We start from the raw sequence: 18588 nt of genomic DNA, 5'->3' as shown, positions 1-18588 counted from the left end.
TCAAAGCTATTCCTGTTAAAAGAAAACAGGCTTGTTTTAAGCAACCTAAGTGCTAGAGAATAGAACACAAACAAAAGCCAATATGTGAGGTAAGATTCAGCAAAAGATTTTAAGAAGGTAAAATGACTGACAATGACAAACATGGCAAAAGCTCACTTATATTCAACTGGGTTAAATATTCTGATGAGAGCGACATGATCATATGAAGCATCATCAATGACGCAATCAGCAGCTAAAAGCATTGTTGGACCATTATGCAGCTGCCAATTATGGACATGTGTATACAGTATAGTACTTATGTGTATAATACTGTACCAGTGTGCATTATATACATATATATATTTGAATGCGAGTGGACTTGTATTTATATCCCGAAGGGGACCTTAACCTGAATACACACCAACTCATGGGGCCAAAATTGAAGCTTAGAAATTGTACGGAACAATATTTTTTGAAAATCTAATAATGCACAAATGATTCTATGGCATTTAGGTTTAGGGACATGCGTGTGTGTGTGTGTGTGTGTATGCGTAAACATTTTTTTCCCCAAACATACTTTATTTTTGCAGTCCCTACCCGTTTGAGAGCCAACTTTCATTAGAGACATAGTGTACAGTAGCAAAAATTTACACATTATTAATTAAATATTTATTTCAACATTTCATCAAAGTTAAAGAAAATGTTGTTGATGTTACATTTTTCTAATACATGTGTACTGCAATTATAAGGTATAAAGTATGTATATAAAGGTGGAGAGAGTTGTAACGCTTCTCACATTGAGATGACTGTCAGTGCTTTCAGGCAAATTGAGGCAATTCATTCACTTTGAAATCATTATTGAAGTGTTAAATCATTATCGAATATTATCGAATAATGTCAAAAATCATGTTTTATTGTGCAATCGAGGTAATATCAATCATACAACAGTTGGGATAAAAACAGCTAACTAACACAATAGAATCAATGATGAAGAAATAAAAATGTTTTCTTGAAAATAAACTCTTCAATTACAGATCACTTTCTAAATAAAGCACCTGGAAGGGGTTTGTCCAGTAAATGCTCTACAGCAACAAAGATTCTAAAAATATCCAGTTAATCAGACCTATAAAAACATTCAACTTGATGTACTGCATACCGCATAAAGTGCTCATTGCAGAATTGTCAGCTCTGTGCTGAACTCTGAGGATTAGGGATCTAAGCGTACAGTAGTGAATGAAATGTAACAGGCTGTGAATAGAGGGATCTCACCTGACATAAAGGGTCCTCTTCTGACTAGTCCGCAATGAGCCGGAGCCGGAACTAATACTGCTGTTCATCATCTGTTCCCGAAGATCATGGATTTTCGCTTCAAATCGACTGTACTCTGTAACAAAGAGAACATCACATATGACCTCCTGCTTAGAAGAGATAAACAACTGATGGATGGATTTGTAACATTGATAAAGAGAGCTGGGTTGTGTAAATCTGTATTTGAAATGATAAAACAAGAAATGTATCTAATTGACACATTTGTCATTCACATTTGTCTATACATATACATTTTATTAACAAATATGTTTATTAAATAACTTATATATTTGATTTTAGTCTGCACTAACATGTTATCAAATTAAAGAAACATGTTAGGCACTTTGTTAAATTATGTTACATAAATGCATGCATAAATATATGCTATGTTTTATGCTTTAGGGAGTTTTGTGGTAGATCACGTGAAGCTATAAGACCTCAAGGTATGATAGTTACACATGAATGCACAAACATTAAAGAGATGCATTAACATACGTACAGCTGTGCAACCCATAATTTGTTAGTTTAATTCAATACGATGGATTTAGTAAGTTTATCATGCGTTCCCAGGACTCGTGCGTGAGGAGAGTTTCCTCACGCTAGACTGAAACACGGAAAACGTTCATGACTTATTCACTAGTTTAACCCACTTTGAGTCCCTAGTCTTTCTCCCGGTTACCTACAGTAAGTGAATGTAATAGACACAATTGAGCTATAGGATACAAGCGGTATGCTAACATTATAGTTTTAAAAACGCAAAACAGGCCATTTTTGACACACTTAAATCAGCGAAACAAAAAGCCTTCGTGCATTATTTAATAGAGCTGTCTCCTAGTGTTTCATTGAACGGAGTATATACTACACTTGAAAAATCATAAAACACATTTTAAACCAAACATTTAAAAGCACCAAAAAATATTTTAACCTCCTTCCACTGAATAATTCAAACACCATCTCCAGCAAAGAAACACCGCTCACAACAAACCGGCGTCAAAAGGAGTAAATCAGCATACTTACAGATTCTTTCCTGAGAGCCGTGCAAAAGTCTACAGAAAGGATGAGTGTTTGCCAAATGATTTTTCCTCTCTCTTCATCTACTTCTCCATGTGGGACTTCAATTATGTTGTGGTGCTGAAGGACAGCTCCCAAATCACACACAGCTGCTCGCTCCGTGTGTAAGTGTGTGTGTGTGTGTTGGAGTGTGTAACTTGTCACAGCGGTGGGAAGCTTCCAAGCAGAGCTCTATCTGAGCACCTTCAGCACAGCAACACAACAGATGCTAATACACTAAACAGCTCCCGCTCTCTCTCTCTCTCTCTCTCTCTCTCTCTCTCTCCCGCCTCCCTGGTGAAGTCACAGACCTAACCCATGCAGGCTTGCGCAGCGCAAAACAGTGCCTTGTTTTAGCAAAACAAAAGGGGTGGCAATGAACAAAATGAATTAAGAACTAAGGACTGAGGTGTGTGATGATATTTGTGGGGAAGTGAGGTGAAAGGAAGTTCTGCTGTAATTTTGCCACGGTATGCACAGGTGGCTGAACATGACTGTAATCCAAAGGATTTATTTAGGGAAAGGATTAAAGCAGGTCAAGGAAAAAACACAAAAGTTCAACACAAAATCAGTACAAATGTATGGAGAGTGGGGAAAGAAATGACCTTACAAAACTTTATGGATGTTCTTACAGCAAGAATCAATTATTTTTGTTACATTTTGTGAAAATCACAAAATCTAGGACAATGTACACACTTTTTTCCTTACTTAAACAAAATGTGAACTGAACAACTGTAGAAACATCTATAATATATATAATATAATATAAAATGAGTCACAATTTTAGTTTTTTACATTAAACATAAACAATTGCAATATTAATGAATCATGACCCAGATATTCAAATAACAGCATATCACCAGGCGCATCATTTTATGGAGGATCTATTGGCAGAACTGCAGTATAATACGCATAACTATGTCTTCAGAGGTGTATAAAGACATTACATATTTAAGCGCTGTGTTTTTATGACCTTGGAATGAGCTATTTCTATCTACATACACCGCGGGTCCCCTTCCATGGAATTCGCCATTTTGTTTCTACAGTAGCCCTAAACGGACAAATTGCTCTACAGAGCGTGTTTCGTAAAGATGTTGTCTCCTTCGGCAAAGATGCGGAAACGTGACGACCTCTTAATCCTGTGTCAGCTACCGTAGTGCTTCCAACGAGTGGGGGTAGGGGGGGAGTAAGCCGTTGGTTCTGGACTTCCCTTCATTCGTAAAATTCCTCAAAAAACCTGCAGGTGCTTGTTTATGTAAATGTCTGCCTAATTTGATCATCCTTTCAGCTTTTTCATCAGCAGATTTTCCTTAAAAATGAGGGCAGAAACGCCTAGCCTACTGACAAGACAACAAGGATATTTCAAATAACAAAAACATTTAAAACCTCTTGCTGTCATGCGTTCTCTATATACAGTAGTCCCATATTCCCTTATTAGATAAAAATGAAGAAATAATGGAACTGGGCATGTCTCGGGTGATGAACAGCACTTAAACTATAACTATTTGTTTTTTCAAATAAACTCTTCTATTACAGATCTCTTTCTAAAGAAAGCTCCTCGAAGAGATTTGTGGTTTTGGATAGAAGGGATGCAGCTTCCTCCACTGGGCATGCGCACTTCAGTACCGCACAATTTTTGGTCATGCTGACAACAGTTAATGACTTTTTTGATTCTTGTAAGGTTAGGTTTAGGGTTGGGGTAGGTGTAGGCGTTAGCTAATGCAGTTTATTGTATTTTATGGCAAGATTTTGCATCACTTCTGGCCGTCGCTGTAATTCAATTACTGAAACATGATGTCTTTCGTAACGAAAACCGAGTAGCATTCGTCTGAAGATTGGAGACTGCTCGCTGCTTCATGACGAAAACACAACAGGAAACAAAAGACTAGTTCCCCTAAGGATTACACTGGTTTCTGAATGCAGAATAGTTTAATGAGCGTAATGATGCATGTGCTGCTGTGGAACAGTGAAGGGATTTTACATTGTGAAGAATTCAGAACATTACCGTCATCCATTCTGTATCAAACAACAAAACAATTAAGGGTCTTTTAGGAAGCCTGGAAATGAGGCAGAGAAAGAAAATAACAAGTTTTGAGTCACGTTTTACAATACTGAAAGCCGAATAAATAACCGGTAGGTTATATTTACAGCTTACATTATGGCAGAGAGCTAAATCAATGAACAGCAATGTAATGTCACTGACTGCAATAACATTTAACACATTTATTCAATTGAAGCTGAGAAGGAAAAACATTGCCAGCTAATAAAATTACATTCAGGCTGCAAGCTGGACAAAGGCAACTAATCCTCTATGGCAGAACTCAGATTACACACCTCGGGGGTTACTTTCAGACCGGTGAATAAACCAACCATCAAAGTTCTCAAAGTCTCAATTGTGGTAGAAGCCCATTGAAAAACTCTTGGAGTGCTGGATTTAGCCCGACTTTCCCTACTTAACAAACAATATACTGTATAAATCAAACATTAGAACAGATAAACAAGCAGTTATTCATTTTAGTCGTTCAAATATGCATAGATAGTTTATTATATGATTTTGTCTTTTTAAATGCATTTGTTTGAAAATTAGTATATGTTTCTGTGCTTTGGCAATCTCGTTTTTCCTTCTGAAACCTTGTATCTCCATATTTTGTGATTTGTATTTTTTGTCATAGATCATTCTTGTTAGTTACCCTCTGTTTGAGATTGGGTTTTGCAAATATTTAACAAAAAAATTAAGTATTGAAAAGTGCCTGGACAACACGGTATATAAAAGTTCCATTTCATGAAACATTGTTCTGCAGACAGAGATAACACACACAAAAACGAACACCATCAAATCGAAGTCAGACAGCAATGATCCTGTGCGTACATGAATATCAACGAAGTTCAAGAGGGGATTTAATCTTTGTTAATCTGCCTCCGTCCATCATCAAGTCAGCCTGCGGTGCGAATGTACGTGCTAAAGGACCCTCAGTTCATACACAATATTGACTAATACTTTAGTCATCCCCTAAAGGCATAAAAGAAAGCTTAACTCATTCTGACATGAGCACTTTAAAACCTCAGCACTGTTAGTGTGTATACATGCAGTCTTTGCAATACCCGATTACAAGTTTATACACACATGACCAAATCTATTCGATTTTAGCATATTAGCACTGTTACTGAAATTGATACATTTTAGATACATTTAAATACTGGAGGGCATGTCACAAAAGCAGGACTGTGCAAAGCCCAGCTGTGTAACAGACATACTGTAGATGTCTTTAAGCTCCGACACAGATCCTCAGCACTGTTTAATCCCTCCGAACATAGCAGCCTGGTCCCGAGGGGTTTCATTTCCCAAACACCACCATCAGTATACATTTGATATAATTTGTTTTTATCCTGCACGATGGAGGCTCGACTGCGATGCAGTTACATTATAAATCCATAACATCTGTTCTCAGGTTGAATATCTTAACAACCTGTTTTTTCCACCATGCAGAACTGATACATTTAGTATAAACAGGCATACCTTGTTTGTGTAACAAAGGCGGCCTAGTAACCAATATTGGTTCAAAACCCACATCATCAACATGAGCGCTGGCCTTACAGATGCTTAAAAAATAAGCAAAAAGCAATTTGAAAGCAGTACAAAGAATGCAGATTTGACACCCTGGAAAAAACAAGCCCATGTTGATAGGTCCTCCCACTGGAAATCTTCATCGGAAAAAACATTGGTCAAAGGGAGCAGTACATCTGTGTTCTCTAATGCTTTATTACCCATGTTTACGCATGTTGTCACACGGTGGATACGAAGAGCATAAGGAGATCTAATCTTAGACAATTGTCCCTATGGGGACCAGCCTGAACTCTGGCTTGCACCTGTGGCCAACTGGGCACCATCTTGCTGACTGAATATTGAGCAGAAATTAGGTTTTAAGATGTCCGAGTCACATCATGGAAAAAAACGTCTGGCGGACTTAACACAATTTTAATATGCAGTGACTGGCCTGAAAACCGCATTGCTCTATTTTAATTGGATTCCATTAAAAATAGAACAACTACAAAAGAGATATGAAATGTAAAGTGTGTAATATTTGTTTATAACAACGTTGAAGAAAAACAGGAACCCAAAAATGACTACAAAGAAAGAAGCAAGGCTGCTGTTTCAGCACCATTTTACATGCGTGTGCTGCTTAGGTGATTCTAATAAAGATACAATTGCTTTAATACATCACAACAAATTCAATTCAAAGTAAATTTGTGTCTGTCAATTTATCTGAAAAGCAAATGTGGAAATGAAACCATGTTGTCTGCACATATATATATATTATATCTGCATGCACCTATGAGACCCAGAGCCTTGCAAGCTGACACTTTCACTGTAACACAAGATGATCATGACAGAAGGTGTGTTATTTCATTTGGGTATGAGGGAAAGGTGAAAGGCACGCTGTGATGAGTAGGTGACAGACGATTTAACATCTCACATAACTTGAGACACTACATTTCGAACATTTCTGTACTTTAAACATTTTTACAAAATAGTGTAAAGTCAAAAATATTATGGCGTTATTGTTTGTGATGTGTTATTACGATATTATTTACATTGTATTATCTATGTTCATACGAAATGTGTTTAAAGGATTAGTTCACACCAAAAAGAAATGTATCTTATCCTCCATTCTAGATGTTAAACACCATTTTTTTCATTAAAACATTCATATGATTATATATTTATATATATGGTTGTAATTGTTGACATTTGTTTATGTATTAGCTAACATGTAAACAATAAAGAAAAATATATTTTTACATCATTTAATAATCTTTGTTAATGCTAGTTAATACAAATACTTACATTACTTAAGCATGTTAGTTATTTAACTAATGTTACCAGATATATATTTAGATTTCTTTGTATATTTTAGGGATGTTTTTGCAGGAATGTGTTGGGCAGAGATAGGGCAGCGGGACTGACAAAAGACCTGGAATCAAACTTGGGTACTGGAGCCACATGTCGATGCACCGACCACAGGACCATCGTAGCTGACACAATGTGTCTATGAGGAATAAATGCTATAATGTTGTTTATTATTAAGTCATGTTAATTCTCTTATAAATTATGGGATAAATGTGACTTAATTTTCATGATATTGAAAGTTATCTGGTAATAACGAAATAAAGACAATAAGGTCACAAAACCCACCGATGCGAAACCCATTGTTCTTCTTAGCAATTAGTAAGCACAAGTTTCGTATAATTGCTTGCAAAAATAACTACACAGAGCCAGTGCGATGCTGCACATCGTTGACTCAGAAGTGCACTCCTCCATCTTCTCCACACAACCCGCGACTGGTGCAACTTTCTGCTACTGAAAGCCAAGTTGAAGGGCAGAGCCGCTCAGTGCTGGCCGTGAATGTAAGAGCGTGACAGGAACAGGAAGCCAGGTTCAGGAGACATGCTAGGACAACAGCTTTCGTCAAACAGAGAGCAAGATACATACACACACATACTCTCGCTAGGAGTGTGCAAGTAGCTGAGACACACACGGACCGGTTCAGAAGCTTATTTTAGACCCACCTTCACTATCCCCAGCCAAAGCGTCGGGAGGGTTATCTCCGCCCCATTGGTATTCTAATAAACACCGCAGCCAGGGCTACTGAGCAAAGGGAAAGCATGGCCAGGCTGGACACTGCTCCCGGGGTGAAGAGGCCAGGCTGCTCTGAGTCACGACCACAGCACCACACAGCCAACTAGTTTAGGCACATGATGAATTATATGTTCTATATAGTCAACATGAATCTAAAAAAAGTCAAGATTAAGTAATGCTCAACTACGTATGTTGCTATACTGTTAACAAATGCTATTTTACTCCCTTCCCTCTCACAAATCTCTATTTTGAGTTGGACTTCTACTGTACATCAACATCTGCCTCCATAAGCGCTATTTACAATCTGTTATTGAAGGATTTTCCTATGGATACAACACCAAAATTGAACTCACACAGAACAACGTTTGTGTTCGCAATACAAGTTGATTCGCTAATGCAGTTCAGAAATTCTCATTCAGACCAACTGACCAAACCGAATTCTGATGTTAAAATGACTCTAATCTAAAAACCCTTTTAGGATTCATTACATGACACATTTCACTAGTTTACAAACAAGATGTACATTATGCAGCATAGAGCAGATTTAAGTAGATTACCAAGATCACTCGATTTTTACTGAAAACAAAGTGCTATTGCCACAGACTTTTTTAATAACCCAACCTGCCATGCATGAAATAGCTTTCTGGTGTGCCCATTTATGAACAAATAAACAATTATAGTGTTCAGGCCACATTGCATATCATCAAGTGCTTCAACTAAAGCTTTCTAGAGATTGTTTCTAAAAAGAGCTCCTCTCAAATAAAAGAGTGTGCAGATAGGACTAGCATCCTTTGTTGAGTGAGGATGGAGCCTGAAGCTTGTCTAGATGTAAAGCATTCAGCATTTAAAAAAGGAAACAAAAAGAATAAATGAAAAAACAAATTTCTTTGTTCTGTTGAATACAATAGAAGATATTTTGAAGAAAACAGGACACCAAACAGGGGCATCATGGAAGTCAATAGTGTCCCAGAACTGTTTGGTTACAAACATGTGTAGAAGATCAATTCAATTTATACAGATTTGGAACAACTTGAAAGTAAGGCAATGATGACAGTCTTATTTTTGGGTGGTCTATCCCTTTAAAGTTTTTACTGAAATTGAAACAAAAAAGATTATGAAATGTAACAGTTCTAAAGCCTGAATGAAACAAAATGAGGATTTGTAGGGTATGTGTTAGCTTTAAGGCCTATGATGATATGCTTTAGATATATGCATTTAAAATTGCCAGACCCTTCTGGAAAAACCGAGCAAAAATACAGACTCATTCTGCACAACACAGATTTTTCCACACAAACGTTTTCTAAAATAAAAAAAATCCCTGTTCCTACAACAACCAACTATAATGGTTAAAAGGTGTACATTTACAAAAGTGAGGTTATGTCAACAACAGGGACAAGCTAACTCATATATATCCCTAATTTGATATAAACCTGGCCTTCTGTTTCAATAGAAAACACAGCTACACGAGCAAGAAAACTGCGCCGATTGAGCAAACCACATGTCTTTACAACTTTAATTTTTTGTGCCTTTGTTTAAAATACTGCAAAATCTAATTTGTGCATCCACTCACCCTCTGGTCTGTACTGAGCCACAATGGTGACCGTCTGTCCCGCGTTCTTCAATGCCGCTGCTGCCTGTTCGTGAGTTGCGTTGCGGAGGTCCACCCCATTTACCTGCATCACACTTGAATTAAAAATAACGTATAGCGCCATACATTTATGCATGCAAACCAATGGATAATAAATGACATGTTGAAGCAACATCTTAAAAATGAATAACATTTCGTTGTTGATTGTGTGATGTGCTTACAGAGACAATGCGGTCTCCTTTCCTCAGTTCTCCACACAGGTCGGCAGGTCCTCCTGCTAGGATGAAGGAGATAAAAATTCCTTCTCCATCTTCTCCTCCTACAATGTTGAAGCCCAAACCCGTGGATCCCCGATGTAAAACTATCTTCCTTGACTCCCTAAAAAAAATTATTAATTTCCACACTTAAAATCAAGATGAAGAGCATCCAGTTGGAATACGATTGGAATAAAAATGAGGATGTACAGTTATTTCTCACATGTCCTTTTGAGTAACCCACCCCCCCCCACCACCACCACACATACATACCACCAAACAGATTTCTTTACACACTCCAAAAATGTTCTTTTTAACATGAGGGTGATTTCATGACTACATCGCCCTCTACTGAGGAAAATTTGAACACAAAGAAAAAAACTGGACATGCATTTTTTTGAAAGTATTTTCTTTACTTTTTTACTCTATAAAAAAATTTTGTGTAAATTTTTAACAATAACATGAGAGGCTTAGGGAATTTCAATATAAATAAAACTTTCAAATAAATGTTTTCTCACCATAATGTGTATATATACATATGCATGATATGTATGTATATATACAGTCAGGCCCATAAATATTAGGGACATCGACACAATTCTAATCCTTTTGACTCTATACACCACCACAATGGATTTGAAATGAAACGACCAAGATGTGCTTTAACTGCAGACTTTTAGCTTTAATTTGAGGGTATTTACATCCAAATCAGATGAACGGTGTAGGAATTAAAACAGTTTGTATATGTGCCTCCCACTTTTTAAGGGACCAAAAGTAATGGGACAATTGGCTGCTCAGCTGTTCCATGGCCAGGTGTGTGTTATTCCCTCATTCTCCCATTTACAAGGAGCAGATAAAAGATTCAGAGTTAATTTCAAGTGTGCTATTTGCATTTGGAAACTGTTGCTGTCAACTCTCAATATGACATCCAAAGAGCTGTCACTATCAGTGAAGCAAGCCATCATTAGGCTGAAAAAACAAAACAAACCAAACCATCAGAGAGATAGCAAAAACTTTAGGTGTGGCCAAATCAACTGTTTGGAACATCCTTAAAAAGAAAGAACTCACCGGTGAGCTCAGCAACGTCAAAAGACCCGGAAGACCACGGAAAACAACTGTGGTGGATGACCGAAGAATTATTTCCCTGGTGAAGAAAACACCCTTCATAACAGTTGGCCAGATCAAGAACACTCTCCAGGAGGTTGGTGTATGTGTGTCAAAGTCAACAATCAAGAGAAGGCTTCACCAGGTTATATACAGAGGGTTTACCACAAGATTTAAACCATTGGTGAGCCTCAAAAACAGGAAGGCCAGATTAGAGTTTGCCAAACAACATCTAAAAAAGCCTTCACAGGTCTGGAACAACATCCTATGGACCGATGAGACCAAGATCAACTTGTGCCAGAGTGATGGGAAGAGAAGAGTAGGGAGAAGGAAAGGAACCGCTCATGATCCAAAGCATACCACCTCATCAGTGAAGCATTGTGATGGTAGTGTCATGGCGTGGGCATGTATGGCTGCCAATGGAACTGGTTCTCTTGTATTTATTGATGATGTGACTGCTGACAAAAGCAGCAGGATGAATTCAGAAGTTTTTTGGGCAATATTATCTGCTCATATTCACCCAAATGCTTCAGAACTCATTGGACGGCGCTTCACAGTGCAGATGGACAATGACCCGAAGCATCCTGCGAAAGCAACCAAAGAGTTTTTTAAGGGAAATAAGTGGAATGTTATGCAATGGCCAAGTCAATCACCTGACCTGAATCCGATTGAGCATGCTTTTCATTTGCTGAAGACAAGACTGAAGGGAAAATGCCCCAAGAACAAGCAGGAACTGAAGACAGTTGCAGTAGAGGCCTGGCAGAGCATTACCCAGTGTCTGGTGATGTCTATGCGTTCCAGACTTCAGGCTGTAATTGACTGCAAAGGATTTGCAACCAAGTATTAAAAAGTGAAAGTTTGATTTATGATTGTTAATCTGTCCCATTACTTTTGGTCCCTTAAAAGGCACATATACAAACTGTTGTAATTCCTACACCGTTCACCTGATTTGGATGTAAATACCCTCAAATTAAAGCTAAAAGTCTGCAGTTAAAGCACATCTTGGTCGTTTCATTTCAAATCCATTGTGGTGGTGTATAGAGTCAAAAAGATTAGAATTGTGTCGATGTCCCAATATTTATGGACCTGACTGTATGTGTATGCATGTATGTATGTATATGTGTATATATGTGTATATATATATGTATGCATGTATGTATGTATATATGTGTGTATATATTTTGGTCCAAAACGAGATTTTTCAAAAATCATGTTTTTATTATGTTATCGTGTTTTTATTGTGTTTTATTTTGCTAGTTAGCGGTTTTTGTTGTTATTATGGCTTAAATCAAAACAAACCAACTGCTGTTTGATTGATTGTAATTGAAATGCAGAACAAAAATAACATGATTTTAGGGGAATAATTTTTTTAAACCGAGTTCTCTCATTTTGGGACCAAACTCTTTATATATTAAAGCTCTCAGAAATAATGCGTTAAAGTCAAAACTGATACCTGCTTTATAAAAATAAGTGCTGTATACTCAGTTTCTGCCCCTTGCTTATAATACAAGAATGTACAAATCCAAGTACATTTAGTCTTTTAGAAAGCAGAAACGCATAACATGTCTATAATGAACCCTTGTCCCAGTACAATGTGATTTCCAAGAGGTTTATATAATGTAGACCGATTTAAACTGTGGACGCAAATACAGTATGTGAAATATTCCTCACATTATGCCACCAAAGCGGATATTTTAAGAATAAAATCATAACGCATCATCTGCACATTTTTGTGACAGATGCAGTGTCAAACAGATATGAAGACTGGCTGGTCTGTTAAACATCAACTGCAAATCACAGGAATCTGTTTGCCTGACCAATGGCAGATGGTGAGAATGTTTAAAAAACATGTCTGTTTGAAAATAACCAATTATGGTTGCGATACTGCTTCATGATGACAGTGGCAGAAAAATGACACACTTAAAATATCTGTTTGAAACGGGCATTCGATTGAAGCAAAACAGAATTCTGTGAGTGCGCCTAGTGGCCTGTAGATGGCAGCACAATCAAAAGTCACTGCCTTGGTTGGTGTTCTTTGGGATGTTTTCCCCCACTCATCGCTCATCCTCATTTACTCACTCGTCTTTGAGATGCATTTTAATTTCATTAGCAATCTAGAATTATATTCCAAGTTATATAAATACTAAATACTATCAAAGTGAGTAAATTACATTTTTCATTGTTGCCTTAACTATTCTTGAATTCTTGAATAGTTTCTATTACACTTTAATAGATCTAAGTGCATTTGCACGGATGTCAGTTATAAAATAGTTTTTATAAGCATCCTGTAGAATTAAGTCTAAATGTAAAAGCTTATCAGATTTGCCAAAATTGACATCACAGATTAGAGAGCCATATCATCATGCAAGCTTATCACGTAAAGCGCTGCTTGTTTTTAGCGTCAACTTGTACTTGCTCCCTCGTCCGATAGGAAATAAATCTCCTGCTTAGAGAGGATTAAACATGGTAAGGCACACCAGTCAGTATGTGTGTGTCCCCGTGGAGCATCCTCTTCCCCCCAACTACGTCCGGGTCGGCCGAAGACCATCTGCACCGTCGTGGGCTCTCATAATGCCGCAGACAGGCAGATCTTACAAAATGACTTAACAAATCATGTGAATAAAAAGAACAGTTAACAACACATTGCACGGAAGCCTTATCTTTAATGTTTAGTGGATTTGTGTCCAAAGATGTCAACAGAGGAATATCTTATTTTGTGTTATTAAGGTAATAGGAAGTCGTACAGGTTCGGTATGACATGAGGGTGAGTAAATAATGAAAGAATTACCGTCTGGAATCTTAATGCAGAGAAAAAGTATGCACTTACATCAACACTAACCTTGGACACCTCCTGGGTAGAAATATACTGTAATCTTTTTGTACCTCACACCCGCTAGGTATCTACACTAAAAGCCATCTTTCCACTAAACTACAGGTAATGGACTTTTAATAGCTGCCAATTTTAGTGATACTAAGAAAATGACTGTCGAAAAGAAAACGCCTTTTACTCTCGAAGATGAGTAAAAAAACGACAAGAGCATGTTATGACCTGTATTAACTTTCCACTGAACTAAAGGAGCATTTTGTGTTGTGCGAGGCCAATCATAACACATAAGACGGATGTCCGCACTCTATGGACAAAGAAATGGAGAAGAAATGGCTCACCTTGTGATCTCATCATCTCCCAGCATGCCTTTTGAGACAGGAGAGTACCGTGATGGGGTGGCAGGGGATAATGGCTGACTCCGATAGCTTTGGGTGCTGATATGGTTCTCAATGTGCTGCGAATACGCTATAACAAAAGCATACAAAAGACGTGAGTTTTGTTGGCATTGCACAGGCAAATCATATGACCGAAAGCTGTCTCTCAATTTGCACTAGTCATAATTGATCAACATTATTAACGTGACGATTGAAAAAAATTACAATTCTGTCAAAATTGACTTGCCCTGTTGTCCAGCCTGTATGACTTACTTTCTTCTGCAGAACACAAATGAAGATATTTTAAAGCACGTTGTCAACCGGCACCATACAATATAAGTGAATGGGTGCCGGCGCTATTTAGTTACCAACTTTCATCAAAATATCATCTTTTGTGTTCAGCGGACAAAAAAAGTCATACAGGTTTGAAATGACAAGACCATGACTAAATAATGACAGAATTTTCACTTTGGATTGACTATACCTTTAATAAAGTTAAGCACCAAGAACAGTTATTCTGTCACAGGTTGCATGGCACGCAGTTTGTCAAATCAGACATCGACAACTCCATTTAATTCTCATCAATCGGCTCTTCGCGTGCCAAATCTCTATGCGGAGCCTGACATGATGAAATCGAACCGCTAATGAAATTGATCTGTTTACGCTTTCCAACTAAGGTTACATCAACATGCATATTCACACGGGTGACCGAAGCTATATATACATGCATGTATTATTATGTGGCTTTAAAACTCCCTCTGTTACACACACACACACACAGTTTTAATGCATACTGAGGTTGGATTAACTGGAGGAGGGTTCTGGCCGGATGATGCACTTCACAATTAAATGTGCTTTTGTCCTTCATGCCTTTAAGCCCTAATGACAACATCCTTTCTCAGGATGTAATGCTGGGAATCTGGCCTGCCTTTGGAATATCACCAAGGTGTTACATTATTGACTGCCATCACTCAGCACTTTGCAGAGTCAATTTTAGTGGTGTTCCTCGTGAGTTCCTGCCCCCATCTGTACAAAGTGCTGTGTACTATTTATGCCGCAAGTGAGCATGCACTCGAGTAAAGCACACGGCTTAAACACTTTGTCCAAAATAAAAACACGGAAATTGCTTAATCCTCTTTGAATAAATCAATCATAGTAACTGTGAAAGTAAAACTTAAAGGTGTGTCATATTTGTAAACAGAAATGCAATATAATATACATAACTATGTCTTCAGAGGTGTATAAAAGACCTGACATAATGAAGTGTTGTGTTTTTATTACCTTAGAATGAGCTATTTCTATCTACATAGATTGTGGGTCCCCTTATATGGAATTCACCATGTTGTTTTACAGTAGCCCTAAATGGACAAACTGCTCTACAGAGCGCGTTTCGTAAATACGTTATCGCATTCGGCAAAAAAGCAAAAACGTGACCGACATGTTTGTCCGGTGTTCGTTGCCATGGGAGGGGGAGAGGTGGAGTGAGCCGTTGGCTACAATCCGCAAACTTGCCGCTAGATGCCGCGACATGTCTTTTTCTTACATAATGCTATAAAAAAAAGAATCCACCATGGCAGCCAGCGATCTGAGATTACCTAATCTTTACTACTGTCAATGACAACCCTGTATATTCGACTGCATAACCAGGTTACTGTACAGAGCTTGTGTAATCATATTATACCGTAGACTTCGGATTACTTGTTCTATATAAATTCAACTGATGCCATTCTGAAAATGAAAGTCCGTTTTTGTGTAATGGACTTCTTAGATGAAGCTGTAAGATAATACACATATAATAAAATAGACTTGAATCAATACTTCATGTCCACGCACATATTTATGTTACAGGCAGTTATGTAATACGTGGTTTAGTGTACACTAAACAAATCTTTTAGGGCGACACATTTTCCTGTTAGGGCTTATTTTACCAATTATTTCCAGCTGTACTGTACATTATTCCTTTCATACAACAACACATACAAAGCAACACTGTTTTACATGGGATATGAATTAAGGGTTTCATTTTTGGGTTAATGTAATTCAGCATAAGTGCACTTACAGCTGGTGACATCGGGAGGAACGTAGCTGTCATTCATAAAGACACTGGTGGGTTTTGCCACTTTTAAATAGACAACATCGGGGGTGTTTTTCAAGGCAGTTACAGCATCTTCATGAGTCACCTCTTCAAGGCAAACAGCATTGACCTACACAAACACATTACATAAATCCACAAATAAAGATATAGAAACAAAGATTCTTTAAAGGGACAGATCACCCAGAAACAAAGATTCTTTAAAGGGACAGATCACCCCAAAAAAAAATCTGTCATCACTTGCCCACCATCAGATATTAATTTCTTTGTTCTGATGAACACAAATTAAGAATGTCAAACAGATCTCATCCTTCATTTACTGTCATAGTAGGGAAAATAAATACTATGGCAGTCAATGGGGGATGAGAGCAGTTTAGTTACTGACACTCGTACAAATATCTTCTTTGTGTTCAAATTTGTACAGGTTCGGAACATTCTTAGGGTGAGTAAATGAGGATAGAATGCCATTTTTGGGTGAACTATCCCTTTAATATGCAAAACTAGGAATACATTTATATTTTACTGTTTGTATGCAAGAAGTACAGAAATATATTCCCAGATTATTCACCGAAGTTTTCTCAGTTCATCGTCTATTGTTACACTATAAATGGACATCTTCATTTTTTACTTACAGCCAAAAGTTTATCCCCAATCTGTAGCCGTCCGTCTTTGTGGGCAGCTCCCCCCTCAATGATTTTGGTAATATAAATACTGTTATCCCCGGGAACATGTTGGTTTTCAAGTCCTCCAGCTATACTGAAACCTAGACCTACCATAGATAGAATTCGGGTTGATAGTTAGCACAGACATACAGTATACATACAGTAGAAGAAAATAGACTGTAATTGTAAATCCTCATTTTGTGTGTGTGTGTGTCTGAGTGAAAACTCTCGTGTCATGAGAAATAAAAAGAAGTGAATTTCTACACACACATGTCATACAAATGTTGTATAAACAGTTTTTCCTGTTTGTGCAACAATGTTAATGTTGTTATCTAAATGATGGAAATTCCCTAATGTGAATAACAGCGATTATACATAAGCAGAAGATGAAAGGTGTCTTTACCTTTAGGACCTTTTACCAGCTTTACATCCACTATCTTCTCTGTGCCGGCTTTTCTTCTTCTGACATAAAGTCTGACGATGCAGCCTGCCTCCTTCAGCGCCTCAACAGCACTGCTGTGAGTTACATCTCTTGCGTCTACATCATTTACCCGCAGTATACAGTCATTAACTCTGCAGAAAGAACGAGTGAAAGAGAACTCACTAAACAGTCACACAAAAGCATTACAACACAACGCAGAGAAAATTCTGCTGACAGTGTCACTTCATGTTCACAAGTCACGGATGTCAAAGTCAAGTCTCAAGTCTTTAAATTGGAGTCCAAGTCAAGTCTCAAGTCTTTAAATTGGAGTCCAAGTCAAGTCTCAAGTCTTTAAATTGGAGTCCAAGTCAAGTCTCTAATCTTTAAATTGGAGTCCAAGTCAAGTCTCTAATCTTTAAAGTGGAGTCCAAGTCAAGTCTTTAATCTTTAAAGTGGAGTCTAAGTCAAGTCTCAAGTCTTTGAGGTCGAGTGTAAGTCAAGTCTCTAATCTTTAAAGTGGAGTCCAAGTCAAGTCTTTAATCTTTAAAGTGGAGTCTAAGTCAAGTCTCAAGTCTTTGAGGTCGAGTGTAAGTCAAGTCTCTAATCTTTAAAGTGGAGTCCAAGTCAAGTCTCAAGTCTTTAAATTGGAGTCCAAGTCAAGTCTCTAATCTTTAAAGTGGAGTCCAAGTCAAGTCTTTAATCTTTAAAGTGGAGTCTAAGTCAAGTCTCAAGTCTTTGAGGTCGAGTGTAAGTCAAGTCTCTAATCTTTAAAGTGGAGTCCAAGTCAAGTCTTTAATCTTTAAAGTGGAGTCTAAGTCAAGTCTCAAGTCTTTGAGGTCGAGTGTAAGTCAAGTCTCTAATCTTTAAAATGGAGTCCAAGTCAAGTCTCTAATCTTTAAAGTGGAGTCCAAGTCACATCTCAAGTCTGTTTTTAGCAATAGTTATCTCAGACACTTATTGTAATTCACAGTGTATGCATTACAACTAAATAACTCTACAGAATGTCTTCAGTATTTTATACAGTTTCGAACCCAGTGCTGGTGCTGGTGTGATAGCCTGTGTTTTCTTCTTTTTATTAGATCTGAGGCACATTTACCATTGCAAAAACTAAATAAATGTTATGCTCAATAATGGTTTACTAATATGATCCATTTTGCTGTAATCTAGGCAAAATTAGGTAATATAATGAATTGCATGACATAACCTTCGGTCCCGAGTGATGCCACCTGGTTCAATTTCTTTAGTCTTTGTTGCAGCTCTGTCGCCAATGTATTCAGCGATGCAAATGTTG

At 37.6% G+C, this 18588-nt stretch overlaps 1 protein-coding gene across 13 annotated transcripts in view; it reads right to left on the bottom strand.

The window, feature by feature from the left end:
- The window catches only part of dlg1a (discs large MAGUK scaffold protein 1a), a 101681-nt gene that overhangs the window by 11184 nt on the left and 71909 nt on the right, over positions 1-18588 (bottom strand). For all 13 annotated transcript variants that reach the window (XM_079461079.1, XM_079461081.1, XM_079461083.1 and 10 more), the window contains 7 exons: positions 17280-17449; positions 16847-16983; positions 16182-16326; positions 14087-14213; positions 9785-9941; positions 9546-9648; positions 1249-1363 (listed from right to left, as the gene is read on the bottom strand). In XM_079461079.1, the coding sequence (XP_079317205.1) occupies positions 1249-1363; positions 9546-9648; positions 9785-9941; positions 14087-14213; positions 16182-16326; positions 16847-16983; positions 17280-17449 (954 nt within the window). The remainder of the gene's footprint in view (positions 1-1248; positions 1364-9545; positions 9649-9784; positions 9942-14086; positions 14214-16181; positions 16327-16846; positions 16984-17279; positions 17450-18588) is intronic.

This window comes from Barbatula barbatula (assembly GCF_947034865.1).
Source record: "Barbatula barbatula genome assembly, chromosome: 7".
NCBI classification, from domain to species: Eukaryota; Metazoa; Chordata; class Actinopteri; order Cypriniformes; family Nemacheilidae; genus Barbatula; species Barbatula barbatula.
Note: the sequence above shows the minus strand (reverse complement) of the source record. Positions and strands in the feature narration are given on the sequence as shown.